Here is a 16,444-nt window from a genome sequence, read left to right on the forward strand (position 1 = left end):
AAGTTTGTATTAAACTTAATCTAGGCTGACCGTTTTAAATCAAACCATTTTCCTAAATCAGTATGACATTTCATGAACCGTATCGTATGCAGTATTATCAAATCGATTATTGATATTTAATTAAGTGAACACGCTTTTATTAAACGCCGTCACTGCAATTTAAATATAAATATATTTTTGTTTATTAAGCGTATAATTATAATTTAAACAATTAGCGGAATTGCTACAGAGCAAAATACTAAGTTTGAAAATAATTTTTGTAATGATTGTGATGAATACTTATTTTTTAATAGTTATAATAATAAATAGCCCTGTCTATAAAAGTGTGTAACCAACATATTAAAGCATATACTAGATAGATAAGCTTCATATAGGCTATTATACCTACACACAAAAAAATATTTAAAACCTAAATAATACCTGGCAATCTTACATTATTTCCCGGAAGTGCATTCACTTTTTTTTTTCAAAATGGATGTTTTCCATTTCCGCTCCTGACCGGGTCTTGATAGAAATAAAGAAATGAGTTCAAATTCTCTGTGGTTGGTTCAAAACAGTTTATTTGTTTTGTTTGACTAAAATTAGGGAGATACCAATACGTTAAATGGTTTTCTTCAGACATAGATTTAATGTCTACAAGTTTAAAATGGTCTACTAGAGAATCTAGATCTAGCTAGACAAGCTGAGCTAGAGTTCTAGAATCTAGATCTAGAGTAGATTTCCTAACGCGGTCACACATAGCAAAAAAATCCGAACTCCCGATTTTCATCGGGCGCTATTTTGTACCCGTTTCACACAGAAACAAACTGAAAGTACCGTGTTATTCCGCTGCCATTCTACTCTAATATTTATAAATCATTTTGTATTCCTACGCATAATATTTGAGATATTCAAGTTTTAGTGACGTGCCTGCTTGCGATATTTTTTCCCCCTTTTTTTTCTTGCCGGCGGTCACATTTTCCTGTTGCGTAACAAGCGTAGTTTTTTACGTTTTGATCCAATTTTAAAAGCTAAAATAAATAATTTACACTTTTAAACGTGTTGTTGATTGTATTATTAATTAATAGACTGCAAAACCAAATAAAAAATACTTTAATTAAATTTATTAACAAAACATCACGGATGACCCAGTGATAACTCAAGGGACGCAATTTTAATAATCATAACAAAGGGACGTAACAATTACTAACAAGACAAAACCTAACATTTGCTTAGATATGCTTGTATATGGAGACACAAACTAGTTCTAGAAGAAGTAGATGATCGAAATAATTTAAAACCACAGAATAATGTATAAACTATACATATTCTAGACTTAGCTTGAAATATAGAGCATCTAGATCTAGGCTAGTCTAGCTCAAGTCATTGGTTACGCAGCGAGGAAAACGACCCGAATCGTCAGCCCAGCTGCGATCACCCCCATTTGACCTCTCAGGTTGCTTTAGTAGCCTTAGCTATAGTATTTACAGTGTCCCACACATATGTAGAAGCTATTTATAGTTAACCTAATTATAAACAGCTTTGATTGGTTAGTTTTATTCATCTCATCCCGGACCTAGTGCTTTCATCCGGGGGAACTGGGATCACCGGTTGACGTCATACCTCAACTTAAAAATTTAAAAACTTGTCTTCCAGAAGGAGAAAACAAAAGAATTTGACCTGGATATATTTAGAAATGGACATGCTTACAGCAGATACCGGTAGTTTCGTATAAAGCATCCAAACAATTATTTTACGAAGCGAAAACGGGAATGTGATCGCAATATGGCTTTGACCGCGTGAGGAAATCTACTCTAGATCTAGATCTAGATCTAGATTTCTAGATTCTTTATTCAAATTTTTAGCTCTAGCTAGAGTCTAGGACTCACTCTAGATTAGAATGTAGATTTAGATCCAGCATCAAATTGTCTCAAATTTTACCCCCACATCACAGTCTTACACACTTTGTAGGCCTAGGCCTAATTATTTTTTGTTGCATGGTTGTTTTAGCATTTTTTCCATTTACACAGCTAATAATAGCACAAACTTAGATCAAAATACTTTCCAAGTGACTACTAGGAAAAAGATTTTTCACCCCAGCGTCTCCAACTGGTCGGCAAAAGATAGTTCTACGCATGCGCTGTGACCTTAATAGCTGAGCTAGGGTTTGGGTTATGGGACGGAGTGGTCTAGCCTGTAGAGAGCTGGACTGCTAACCCGTAAGTCTCGAGTTTGAATCCGGGTTCAAGTCAGTAGACCGTCCCTGAGTCCACCCAACTCTGATGGGTACCTAACTCACGTTAGGGAAAGTAAAGGCAGCTGGGCATAGTGCTGACCACACCATCTCTTCATATGCCGAGGTCACAGAAACAAGTGAACTCTACTTCAATTGCCCCATAGACCGCCAGGTTTGAAAGGGAAACTTTAGGGTTCTGTGGTTGTAAATACACGCATGCGCAGTACCACAGAAAACATCGCCACTAACGAAGGCGGTAGTTTCTCTCCATTCTGCATGCGTATCTTTTTCCAGCTAGAATCCGCCAAATACTTTTTCTCATTAAAATATACAATGAACTAAAAATTAGGCAGTTCAATTCACAGCTTCCGGGTTTGTTGTTTTTGTGGCCTCTCACGGCCCATGCGCTTACTAAAAATGGCGTCCAGTTTCAATTTCACTATGCAGTAGAGGGATAAAATTAATGATTATGAAGCCGTCATCAATTTTAGAAATCGGAACTATCCTTTATATTTAAGTGATATTAAGTATGTTATTTAAGAATTGTTAGGTGTACTTTTGACCTAATTTCTTTGTCTCACAAACGGCGCCTTACCAAATCTAGCTCTATTTTCTTCTTGTCTTTCAAACCAAATAGAGGCCTACTTAAAACTTGAAAGCATTAATTTTACTTTTACACACATTACAATTAACTGATAATAATTTATGGTCTTTATGAGATGAGCTCTGTGAAAATGATCAACCCTCAACAATGCCATTTTATTATAATCTCTTTTGCTGAAAACGAGGCACGGGAAAAAAAGTGCCGAGCAATAATCCAATCATTTAGCTAGATTTATAACTGTTTTTTATGTCATTCCTAAAAATAGAATGTTTACACTTTTTTCATTGATGATCGTTTTTATTATTTTTTAAACTGAAACTAAAAAGTATGAATTATTAGTTAGATTGCAGGTTTTGTAACTTGATATACTTACCCTTTATCAATTTAAAAAGCATAGGATGCTGATTGTGTACAAATATAGTCATAAAACACAGAAATATAAAGCTCCAATTGCGATGTGCCACACCCCCTCAACCACATAATCCTTATGGTCCAACAAAACTCAAAGTATGTGAAAATGAGACTTTCATTATCAGACAGTACTTTTTAAAAATTGTTTAAAGTTCTGCTTACATTTACATTATTTTACATACTAAAAATCTCAAATTAAAAAAATTTGACTGGATAAGTGTTAAATTACATAATCTGATATCATGTAAAAACAGGATCCATTTGAATTAATTTGATTAGCTTTAGTGCTAACATTCTCATAGAATAAAAGTGGTTAAGTTGAGGAAAAAAGTTAACACAACATCATGCCCTCTTTGCTCTTTAAGCATGTCATAACAAAATACATAATAGGCTATTCACTATTTTCTATTTTTGTTTCTAACACACAAAAAAGTGTATGCCTAACTTTTTCATTAAGGATCTTAAAGCCACAAATAACTTCCTCACAAATCTCCCTCACTTGACAAAGCATCTTTGACAATGATCCAACATATCAATTTGCATTAGAATTGATTTTATTATTATAGTTATAGGATGTAATTTAAAAAATATCTTGACTATTTGCTTTTTGGAAATTTTGCCGTTACGTTACCATGCCATGTCACCAATTATAATTTTATTTATCAAACTCCTGAGTTTTAATTTTCTTTTTCTTAATGCAATTACATATAATTTTGAAATTAATGTAAGAAATTTTTAACTTACAGAATCTGCTTTGTAGTGAGGAGATGCTGATTCTAACAGCAGAACTTTATAAACATCTAAAGATTGTTTTCATCATAGATATGTAATCCATCAACAAGCATGCTAAACTTCTCTGTGAACTCTTCACCCATATCACTGACCAAAGCTCATATTGAGTGTTGACCAATCAAACACATACTGTTTGTCATGGGGAACAAAAATTCGTGCTGTGTGTATCACAGTCCCAAAAATCGCGGCAAAAAAAGTGAAAATGTGTACGTATATCAGCAGCCAGGTTCAACGGTCGAAGAAGAGGGCGTCAACACTGTGCAGCCACCACCCACAGCAACCATGTCTGGTGGTGTACCTCACATTAGTGAACGAGAGCCAGAAGGTGGGTTATGACAAGAATTTTGAGCTAACTTTTTTTTTTTACAACACAATTACAGATAAAGTAAAAAATGTATCATGTTGTTATACATTTTACTTTTAGGGTCAATTTTCACAAGTAGGGCACTGTTAGTAAAAATGAGGGCTTTGAAATTATTCTAAATAAATAATAAATTTTTCAAAATTTATTGCAATATTGCAATTGTAATAGTAGTTTTTAGTCATAGAAACAAAACTTCGCTTTTACAGTAAAATTCAATACGTAACATTTTTAAAGTGAGTACTTTAAATCTTTAACATCTTATGAAAATGGGTGATAGATACTAATACATATGCATTAGAAATAGACATTACTTTTACTACTCATTTACTACTCATCTGATTGCCACCAGTTTTAGCAGTACCAATGTTAACTGTTTTTAATGTTTTTTTAATGTATCCAAACAGAAAGTGATCAAGATCCGTCCAGTCACCCAGGAGCTAAACCAATATTTTCTACAAAGTCTGAATCTGAAATACAAAGAAGTAAGGACATTATTTTTGTTTGATTTTATTTACCCTTGAATAGTTAGTAAGTATGACATTGATTGCTCTTTGTGCCATAAGAAATTTATACTATTTGCTTTTGGCATTAGTATTGGGGAATAGATACAATTTTTTTCTCCTTTAGGTTGATACATGTTTTTCTTTATTTAGATAACCAATAGATACAATTTTTATCTCCTTTAGGTTGATACATGTTTTTCTTTATTTAGATAACCGCTTGCGCAGGAGGAGTCAGATGATTCTCACACACTCAGGCCATAAACATCATGTAAGTGTTTACTCACAAGTGGACTGTTGACATCTGGTTACTAACACAACATTCTGTGTTTTTGTTTTTTATTTGTAATATGCTGCTCAGAAATGAAGCTTTTTTTTTTCTAATTCCATACCTGTTTGCTTTTCTAGGTGGATGAGTTTGGCCAACTGCGCAAGTTTAGTTCCTGCTCCACCATTTACATGGATGACTCCACTGTCTCACAGCCCAACTTAAAGACGACCATCAAATCTGTTGCCCTGGCTATTTTCTTTCACATCCGTAACCGTGCACCTTTAGACGAGGAGAAAGAGCAAAGTCTGGCCGCACTTGAGCCAAATATTCTACAGATCTTTGATGAGAAAGCTCACCCACTTTCTGTGAGTACATTATCATTGATTAATAATTGTAGAGGGGCTTTGTTGTTTATATTTTTAGACTTGCACTATACTCCTATTTCTATAGATTACTACTTTTACTTTGGTCACATGTACTTTTAACTTTGTTTTAATTTTGTAAAATGTAAATACATTTAAAAGACTTTACCAAACAAATTCGGCAAAAACAATTTATAGTTGTAGTGCTCATGGATCGACTTTCCAGTTATTTGTCTTATAGTAGTGTAATACAATTTCATTAGCTTAAAGCATTTTATAATTCAGATTGATATGTTTAATAAATTAATATGTTTACCTATGGCATAGGTTCCTTTTACTTTACAGGTGTAAATTTTTGATTTTAAGACTGAAAAATTATTGGATAATTGGTTCAAAACTTTCCTTTTGGTGACTTTGCTCTAGGTGTTAAAATTAGTTTATTTTATATCTACTTATAGAAGGATCCTGTACCCGATGACTATCAAAAGCGTGACCCGGAACACAAAATAATTTATCGCTTTGTTCGTAATCTCTTCAATGCTGCCCAGCTGACAGCAGAGTGTGCAATTGTGACATTGGTGGGTATCACATTAGATTTATCTTTTTATTTAACATTTGTAATTTAGTTACTTGGTAGATGGGACGGCATGGTCAGATTGTAGAGCGCTAGTCTGAAGGTCTCGAGATTGGCTCTCAGTTCAGACTTGTGACTTTAGGAAGTCACAGAGTCGACCCAGCTCTGATGGGTACCTGTCTTACTGGGCATAGTGCTAACCACACCATCCCTTCGAAAGCTGAGGCAAGGAATACATGCAGGGATGTGACTTTTCCGAATTTTAGCGGAAATCCGATTTTTCCGTTTCAGTTGCGATTTTCCTCCGCTGATTTAATTTTCGCCGAATTTTTCCGCCGACTTTCAATTTTTGTCGATTTTTTACGAAATTTTAAAAATTAGGAAAAAAAAACGGAAATGTCTTCTACGGAAAGGGCCGACATGCTCATTCCACTTATTCGTATTTAAATTTAAATTGACAACTACTGTACTATACTTAAGTCAAACGGACACTCGAATGTGCGCATTTCTTTTCGATTGGTCGATTGTGCTAGGTCCGACAGTACTAGATCAAGATTAAATGTAGATTAAGATTCGAAATATCGGCGGACTTTCGAATTTTTCAAAGCACACTTTTTTTAGTCCAAATTTTCCGCTATTTTCAGTTTACTATTTATCAAAAAGACGGGGAAAAGGTAATCTAAAATAATGCAGTTATTCAAATGAAACTGACATCTCTTAAGCCTGGTTATCTAGCTATCGATATAGCCTAATTTACCTATCGGTATTTTAACCCGCCTAAATCTAGAGTTTCTCTCTGATTCTATTTTATTTCGCAATCTCAAATTAATATTGAAATCCTTGCAAAAGGACTTGACTAACCCGCCCCACCTCGTAGCAACGGTGGCTCTTGTGACCTCACCTTGACCCCAAGTACGTGTTCGGTACTGCTTGTGGGGAAAAAAAATGACGTCACAGTCAATTTCAAATAGCTGTTCCTGCAATACGTATGCTTCGTAGGCCTACAGATTAAAAATTTTTTTACTAAACTCAACGTGACTACGACCGTGTCTTGTTTGTGGAAGAAAAAATACGTTCAGAGGTCTTCCATAAATAACGTCACACTCGTAAGATAGTGCGTCATATTTTTGTATTTTAAAAAAGTAATGTTAGAAACAACTGCATTTTAGCCGCTATTACAAAACTGTTGTAAAGCATTGTAATAGAGATTGAATAAAATACCCTTTGTTGGTCGACCTCAGTCAATATTTTAGAAAAAAATCGATGTTTAAAAAAAAAAATCAAATTAATTTCGAGGGAGGGGGGAGCATTTGATGGCTGAGGTGTGACGTCATTATAGGTGGGGGATGGGGGGAGTCTGGCTTTTGTCGGAGAGAGGGGAGGTAAATATCGTCAAAAAAAACAACTTTACATTTATTCCAAAAAAACATAAACATCGATATGGCTTGGGTATCAAAATGATTAACTTTGGTTCACACGTCAGACCCTTTCTAATTTTAGCTAACCTGGTCCAGTCATTTTTCCATCACATGAACCTAAAACTTTCAAATTATAACTAATCTTAATCTAGGCTCTTTACAGTCGAAGACAAATATTTTTACCAATCCAATCTTTAAAAGAATATAAGGCATTAGGCCCCCTATTTAAAATTGAAAACAGGAGTACATCTAGAATGTACACTAGATTAGTACAGTTTAAAATTAGCTTAATTGTAAAATAAAACTTAGTTGCTACTTTTGTTCCATTGTAATATTTAAAAAGTTGTTTATAAGGTAAACATTAAATTGCAATTAGACAAGACTTTCAATGTTAAATATTTTAGAGTAACATAAACTTCTTGTATTAAAAATATTAACTTCATTAAACAATTAATTAGTACAGTAACAGTATGAAGCTGCTTAACTGCGGTATGAAGTTGCTTAACCGCGATAAAAAGTAGATAAAACATATTGAAGAAAATTTCCTAATTTTTTTTCCTGGTCTGGTCACATCCCTGTACATGAACTACTTCATCTGTCCATTGGATCGCTAAGTCTAAAGAGTTGATGCTCTACCTAAACAAATTAGAGATTCCGATATTTTGCAAGATTAATTGATGTTCTTTTGTTATTAGGTTTATCTGGAACGTCTCTTAACTTATTCTGAAATCGATATCAATCCTGGTAATTGGAAGAGGATGGTCCTGGGTGCCATTATTCTAGCATCAAAGGTCTGGGACGATCAGGCTGTGTGGAATGTGGATTTCTGCCAGATTCTTAAAGATATTCAAGTAGATGATATGTAAGTGCAACATAGCTGAGTAATCTTTTTTCTGTATATGTGAGAGTGGTGATACATCATATAAGTATTGAGAAAGAACCTTTGTTATGTGATGTTTTCCTGTGTTTTTTTTCTTTCTGCATTGCTAGTATTATCCCTTTTATCATATTAACATATTTCTGATCCATTCCAAGGTTGCTTATTTTTTAAAGCAACAAAATCTAGAAATTTAGACATTTTATTACATAATGGCTATTTTCATTTTTGTATTTAAACATAATTTGGAGCTTTATAATTTATTGAACCGGTTTGATTAATGATTTACTGCCCCTTTGTTTTGATAGTTATTTATAAATACAAATAGCATAATTTATATTTTTATGGACATCATTTTTGTGTGTGTATGAACTAAAACTATTTTAAATCCTTTGACTAGGAATGAATTAGAGAGACAAGTGCTGGAACTTCTACAGTTTAACATCAATGTACCTTCTAGTGTCTATGCTAAATATTACTTTGATCTGAGAGCACTGGCTGACGCTCATGAAATAGTCTACCCACCGGAACCACTGGATAAGGAAAGGGCGCTGAAATTAGAGGTATTCATTTTCATTCATTCAAAAAAACATCTTAATATAATTGAATTTACTTAAGTTTTACCTAGCTTACCTATGTCATAAAAACAAAGCCTTGGCATTTTAAATTTTAAAAAATAATGTAATTGTAATGAAATATTTTAATATAAATAAAATCAATATTAAATATAAGATAAGTGTTCTATAGTCTAGCATTCTTTTAAATTAGGCATTAAAAATGTTTTTTTGTGTGTGTGTGTTATCTTAGCTTGTCTAATGTAACTCCTCTTTTTCTAAGGGCAGCATTTTCTAATTCCTAATTGTCTGAAATAATCTCTCCTAATTTCTGAAATCACTTTTTCTAATTTCTTAAGTCACATATCTTATTGACTTTAGGCATTGTCAAGTGTATGTGAAGACAAGCTGAGGCTATGGCACCGGAAGAACCGCAGACGTATAGCCTCACTCGATGGTCATATGTGGGCACGGCATCGAGCAAAAGCTATTTTATCATGACCTCTGGCCCCTGTGGTAGACATCTGTGACATCGGACAGTTACTTCCCTGTACATACATAATGATGCTGTTAAAACACATCAATGGACAAAGTTGTACGTGGCACTTGATACGGCTAAAGATATGTCAATGTCTTGGCCTTTAACATGGACTATAACAGTTGTGACGGGTGACATTTTATTGTACATTAGTTCTTCTACTGCTAAGTCATGGTTGTATTTATTTTATGTTGTTTTACGTTTGTACGAGGCAGGAAGACCCTGCTGGATTTTATGCATACGTGAAGTTATGCTCCTGTCTTTCTGTGCGATACTTTGTACATATGTGAATATTTTACATTGGTAGTATAGCAACCATTTTGTTGTCTCAAGGTTATGTTAGTTTTTAGATTTTAGGTACTCAATGAGCTCAATATTATCAGATTTTTTCCCCCTTCTATACATAATGTTCTATAACATTTTTGTTTTGCGCCAGTTTCCATTACCAGTAGACATGTACAGAATCATTCATTTGTTATATTTGTCATTTATACTTCTTTTGCTGAACAGGATGAGTGTTAATACAGTCAGAATGTCAATAGTCTCTCTTGCCAAATTTTAAATTATTTGTAAACAAATATCTTTGTCTAGTGAAATTAGAATGTGTGATTGTTGTTATTACTGTAACGGGTGTGCACTATTTGGTTGGGGGGCATCTTTAGAACAAGTTGTAGTTTAAGTAGTATTTTTAGTTATGTGATGGGTAATAATTTTTGTTAATATTTTTCATGTTTAGCTTTGTTTTACAAAGCTTCTATTTTTAATTTACTTGTCTGCAGGTCCAGAGTTTTGTTTTGTTTTGTGTCTGTGATTATCTTTCTTTGCTTCATTATCCACCATAGCATGAGAATTACCTCCCTTATATGTATGAGGAGATGACACAAATCTATCCAAATTTCAGCAGAATGAGGAACAAGTTTAAGCTTAATTTGAAGTATAAAATATTTTATTCTGAGCTCTTGTGGCACATTATCTTTGTGATGTTATATCAGTGTTATATCACCTATATTTCCTAACTTGCTTATTTATTGTTTTTTTTTTTTTTAAAACTAGTCTACATAATAAATCTGTTACATGGAGAGAACTACCAAAATTTTGAAACTGCTGTGGGTAAAATTAGACATCATCTATTGGGTGTAGACTTCTATCCTGTTATCTTTTTATAGCTAGATGTGAACCATCTGATTTATCACCCGTTTACTGTATATTATTAAATCCACTTGTGTTTAATATTCACCGTTTTTTCCCTCACAAAAAAAATGAAGGCACGCTTTAACCTGATCATAGCATTGATGTGTTCCTATTAACCCACTAAAACAACCTTGTGAATCTTCCGAGGCATTTGGTGTGTTTAATGCTAAGCTTATTATCATTTAGATCATTGTTTGAATGGTTATACACTATTATATAAAAATTGAACATTATTAATGATGGAAAACTGCATTTCTCAGTAGTAGTTTGCTATGCTTGTGATACTTCTAAGCATTTGATTAATAAACAATTAGCTGTTGAGCCATGGGGTATCTGTTTCATGCCGCGATATTTTTAAACAACAGCTGCACATTGTTAGGTGCTGTGTGACAATTTTTAGCAATTTGTGATTTTATTTTGTTTAAAATATGGAAATGCTTTTTAAAAAACCAATATGGCTGTCAGCATTTACTTATTTTTCTACAACTGTTTCAATGTGTATTTCATTGTAAATAAATGCTATTGAATAAACTCTATATTTGCCTGTTGTATTTGAAAATGAAAGCTATGAAGGCACATTTTTTGATGCAACTAAAAGTTGATTTTTATGAAGCTATTTTTAGTAATTAGTGTTTCACATTGTTTTATTTTTCTTATAGATAATCAAAATGACAAAGTTCACTTAGTTTCTCCAGTTTCTTACAAATTGATGATTAATATGAAAATAAGAATTTTCAGACTTTTGGATAATACATCCTATTAAAGGTTATTAAAGAACGGCTACTTGGAAAAAATATAAAAAAAATAAAATTTACCCTATAAATTTTAAAGTGGTTATTCCTTAGTTAATATCTTAAAATGCTGTTACCTAAAACTTAAATGATTTTACAAGTCAGTCAATGGCATTAACTAACGAGGTGTTGTGTTCAAGCGACCACAAAGGTATTCCAGCATGCAAACACAATTTTCAAAACAAGAATTTTTTTCTGTAAGATTTTTTTTGTCTGTAAATTTTTTTATCAAACTTATTTAAAATGCATCCACCTTGATCTATATGCCTACTGGCCAAAGAGTTCTGTCCCATATTGGGAACCAGTATATAAAAATTGGCTGATTAAAAGTGTGTGGATAGAACAAAAAATAAAAGCTCACAATTAATAATTCCAAGACAAGAAAACAATTCTTTCTTGTGTATTTCTACAGTATTTTAAATCCTTTTAAGTTGAAATCCTGAACAAAATTTCCCTTTAAAGTTTGTATAGTGATGGGACATGGGGTAGCCTACTGCGTGCTTATTTAAAGGTTATTGTTTTTGTAATGAAATTTAGTGTAGTTTGTGTGAGTCAGACAGGCATTCAGTATTTGTATAAATCTTTGTAAGCTTGGCTAGCTTTGTGTGAATCTCAATTTTTTTTTTCTTTACCAAGTGTGCTATTCTTCAAACATTTAGCAAAAAAAAAAGTTGTGGGGTTTATGAACATTAGTGTTTTGGGATGTCATGTGTCATCTGGTTGCTGATGTCAGTGGTCAGGGTAACTGTCATTTGAGTGACATGTCACTGGTTAGGGTGACAATCCCAGCTGTCAAGTATTGATGCTGAATGTAGAGGTGTCACTGATGTTGTCTAGAGTACATTAAACAAGTGTATTGCTACTTGTGCTCAAATCTTTGTTTACATTTTAAACAAGCAAAACCCTACCCATCCGAGGACTATTTTGACAATACCACTTGCGCTGTTCATTAAAACTAGTTGCATTTTTAAAATTGGATATCAAAACGAATTTAATGCATGCTTAAATAATTTAATATTTTATTTTAAATATTCATTTTTTAAGTCTGTTTCTGTTTATCCTCCCTTCAAAAACCACATGATTTTTTACTTGGATATTTATATACACCCTTGAATAACATTATTTGCACTCTCATACAAAATGGAAAACTTGTTGCTACCCTGAAAGCTTTACTCATTGTGTCAGTTTCTGCTTATCACATCGTGACTTGGCTTAGTCGCAGATTTATTATTAACACAACGTAGATAGTATTGTTTCACAATACTCAGAGAAGTATTAATCTGGCCAACCTATGCTTCCTTTTTTCGCAGTCTGTTTGTGGTAGTGGTGGTGGTAATGCTAGTTGTTTACGTGGTGCCTGTAGTGGTTCCAGCTGGTTTAAGGTTCATGGCAAATAGAACTAAATATTGCATTGAAATATACAATGATTATTCTGTGTTGTGTTTTTAAATTGTATACGCTATTAACAATTTTATTAATTAACATTGCAGGCAATCGTGAAAAAAAAATGAAAATGTGAAAAAATGGAATAAAATACTTTTAACAGAACTTGATTTGAATTATATTTTTTTAAGTAGCCATGTTTTTATTTATTTAGTAAAATTTGTAATGATTTATCTTAATTTTTCTACGTGTATCTCAAATCAAGTGAAAATGCCATGGTGGTGTTATGGTTAATCATAAAAATTATAAAAACTGTACATAGTATTACATACATATGTTTCTGTTTTAAAAAAAACTATTGCAAAATGGGCCACACTTATAAAAAATTGAACAAATTAAAGCATCTTTTTTAAATTCATTTATTTATTCACAAGGTATATATATATATTTATATGTAATATATGCACTGTACAAGTGCACACAAAAAGGATTTAAACATAAGAAAACAAAACCTTGTATACTTTACACTTTTGTCAGGGTAGAGTGAGGATGAATGTCATGATTTACAAGATGTCATCAGTAAGAGAGTAAGGAAATCATGACATAATGATCTTGTAAAAACAAATGTAATAGATAATTATTTTATCCCTTTTTAAACATATATATCAGAAAAAAACAAATACTGATAAAAAAAATTCTTTTGAAAAAAAATATTTTTCATATATTATAAATAAAACTATCAACTAAACTATTAGGAATTTTACTTAAAATCTTTGTTTTAACTGTAAGAATTAGATTCTCAACTTGAATCCCCAAAGCATAGCAACAAAAAAAAAATCAATACATCAATTTTCAATCTTACACTTAAAACTCAACCCCATTTTATATAATTAAGATTGTGAGAATTATTTCAATTCAGTTAAAGTAAGGAAAAACAGATTTGAAAAGAGTCAACAACTTGAAAAAAAAAAACTTGCAAAAAAAAATAACTTCAAAGTTGTGATTTATGGCCATATAGCAAGTAGTACTATTTTAGAACTCTATAAGAAATTCTATAATTTTTTTTAATTATGCACTAAAAAAAACTTTAAAATGTGACTGGGATTTTTTCAACTTAGTAGAATTCACCAATAGAGGAAATTATCATTTAAAACCATAACTTTTTCACTTTGTGTTCTTAGGTATTCAAATAATAAAATGACTAATATAAGGGGGGGGGGGGGAGAAGGATTCTGTAATGTAGATATCAAATCTACTGGACCTGGTTAAACCATGCAATAGGGTAGGATAATAATATATACAACATTTGTCAGATGGAGAAAATTATAATTTATATTCAGCAATAAAAAAATGTATGCTTTTTAATAGAAAAAAAACCAAAAACAAAGAAATACAAGTTTTTTCCCCTTTTTTTCAAATTATTTTGCAAATATTAAATTTTGTTCTATAACTTTTAAGTCTTATAGATCTACAAAGAAAAATGTTGTACTTAAATAGTAACAGGTAAAATTTTGTTCCTCCATTTTGTTTGACCCCCAAAAAAATGAAAACAAACTCATATCAACTGCCCACTAGCTCAGCAAATATCTGAGTCCAGCTTTCACAAACAACATAAATTTGATTGTCTCAAATACAACACACAGAAGCAGTTGGTGTTCTATTCTAAGACACAAATAAATTAAAAAACTAGAATCATGAATATGTATCACTGATTTTATGACAAAACAAAATGCAAATTAAAAAAACAAAACAAATGCAAACACAAAATATTATTGATATCATGTGATGTAATGAAATGCATTTTAAATTAAACCCCTGGATTTGATTGGTTGTTTAAAAAAATAAAATTATGTTACTTAAAGCTATGGCGATAAATACAAACTTAAATTTCATACAACAAAACAAAATTCTCAAATACATAACAAAAAAGACACTATATTTATAAATTATTTGGAAATTATGTTAAAATACAAGCTAATTTCAATTAAAAAAATTTAGAATTTAAAAAGTTGTCTACTTTTTCTAAAGTTTACTGTTTCAAAACAGAACTTAATTACACCAAATGCCCAGAGAATAATTATGTTTTATATAGATACACATTTTGTTTAATTTAACATATTCCAGATTTTACTTAACAGTTTAAAAATAATTTAATCACAAGTGAGACTATTTATTTTATATAGGAGTTATCTTTCTTGTCTGTCAGTTGCAACAAGGAAACCAGGTTTCCAAAAAAAAAAAGAATCTTACAGGAGATTACATCTATTAAAAAATTCTAACTTGAATTACATTAGTGGCAAAATTACATTCAAAATGTACACACATTTCATAAAACCTAAACAAATGTACTTCAATTATTCCATGACCAATGAAATTTCTCTTTAAAAAAATTCCATTGATTAATCAAATTCCATTTTCAAACAGCTAGGGACCAATCAACATTCATCATGCAAACAATCATTGACCATTCAAATTCCACTTAAAATAACATTTACAGGATCAAGTTAAATTTTAAAACAACTACTGACCAATTGAAATTCCGAAATTTTCAGTCACACGAAAATCCTTTTTTAATACATCAGTTTTGTTTTCATAAACACATCATACAAACTTTTCTACACCATCATTAACACATCACACAACCCTGTCCCACATCATCATGACATCATTAACACATCACACAACCCTGTCCCACATCATCATGACATCATTAACACATCACACAACCCTGTCCCACATCATCATGACATCATTAACACATCACACAACCCTGTCCCACATCATCAAGACATCATTAACACATCACACAACCCTGCCCCACATCATCATGGCATCATTAACACATCACACAACCCTGTCCCCACACTCTTATGACATCATGAAACTGTCAGCCATTAAATAACTATCCTCACAATGCTGTCACTATGACACTGAATCACACACCACTAACACACTGACACATGACACACTGTCGCTGACACCCTCAACACTCTCACCCCTGGATTCAGATTATTTTTTTTTCTACCTATGTAACACCCCGGGGGTGGGCAGACAACTAACTGTTGAGGCCCGCGGCAAACCTCTTGGTCCACATGCGCGCCACTCTGTCGTGCTCCTTGCGGTTCTGCAGGTACTGTGTGGCTATGCTGCCCACCAGTGGATCAGCTGGGTTGCAGTCCGTTAGTAGTGAACACACTGATAAAAGTACCTAAGGGGAGAAAAATATCAGTAGTGAACACACTGATAAAAGTACCTAAGGGGAGAAAAATATTAGTAGTGAACACACTGATAAAAGTACCTAAGGGGAGAAAAATATCAGTAGTGAACACACTGATAAAAGTACCTAAGGGGAGAAAAATATCAGTAGTGAACACACTGATAAAAGTACCTAAGGGGAGAATAATATCAGTAGTGAACACACGGATAAAAGTACCTAAGGTGAGAAAAATATCAGTAGTGAACACACTGATAAAAGTACCTAAGGGGAGAAAAATATTGGTAGTGAACACACTGATAAAAGTACCTAAGGGGAGAAAAATATCAGTAGTGAACACACTGATAAAAGTACCTAAGGGGAGAAAAATATCAGTAGTGAACAC

At 32.5% G+C, this 16,444-nt stretch overlaps 1 protein-coding gene across 1 annotated transcript; it reads left to right on the top strand.

Moving 5' to 3' along the window:
* Positions 1-458: 458 nt before the first annotated feature.
* LOC131957755 (cyclin-Y) lies at positions 459-13,071 on the top strand. Its single transcript, XM_059322516.1, has 9 exons — positions 459-542; positions 3,977-4,347; positions 4,791-4,868; positions 5,099-5,157; positions 5,295-5,522; positions 5,978-6,097; positions 8,207-8,373; positions 8,789-8,951; positions 9,324-13,071. Exons 2-9 carry the CDS (start codon positions 4,161-4,163, stop codon positions 9,441-9,443), a joined length of 1,122 nt encoding a protein of 373 aa, XP_059178499.1. The 5' UTR covers positions 459-542; positions 3,977-4,160; the 3' UTR covers positions 9,444-13,071.
* Positions 13,072-16,444: the final 3,373 nt, after the last annotated feature.

The sequence above is a fragment of the Physella acuta genome, unplaced genomic scaffold (genome assembly GCF_028476545.2).
Source record: "Physella acuta isolate Inbredline_101_S28 unplaced genomic scaffold, ASM2847654v3 ptg001262l, whole genome shotgun sequence".
Lineage (NCBI taxonomy): Eukaryota > Metazoa > Mollusca > Gastropoda > Physidae > Physella > Physella acuta.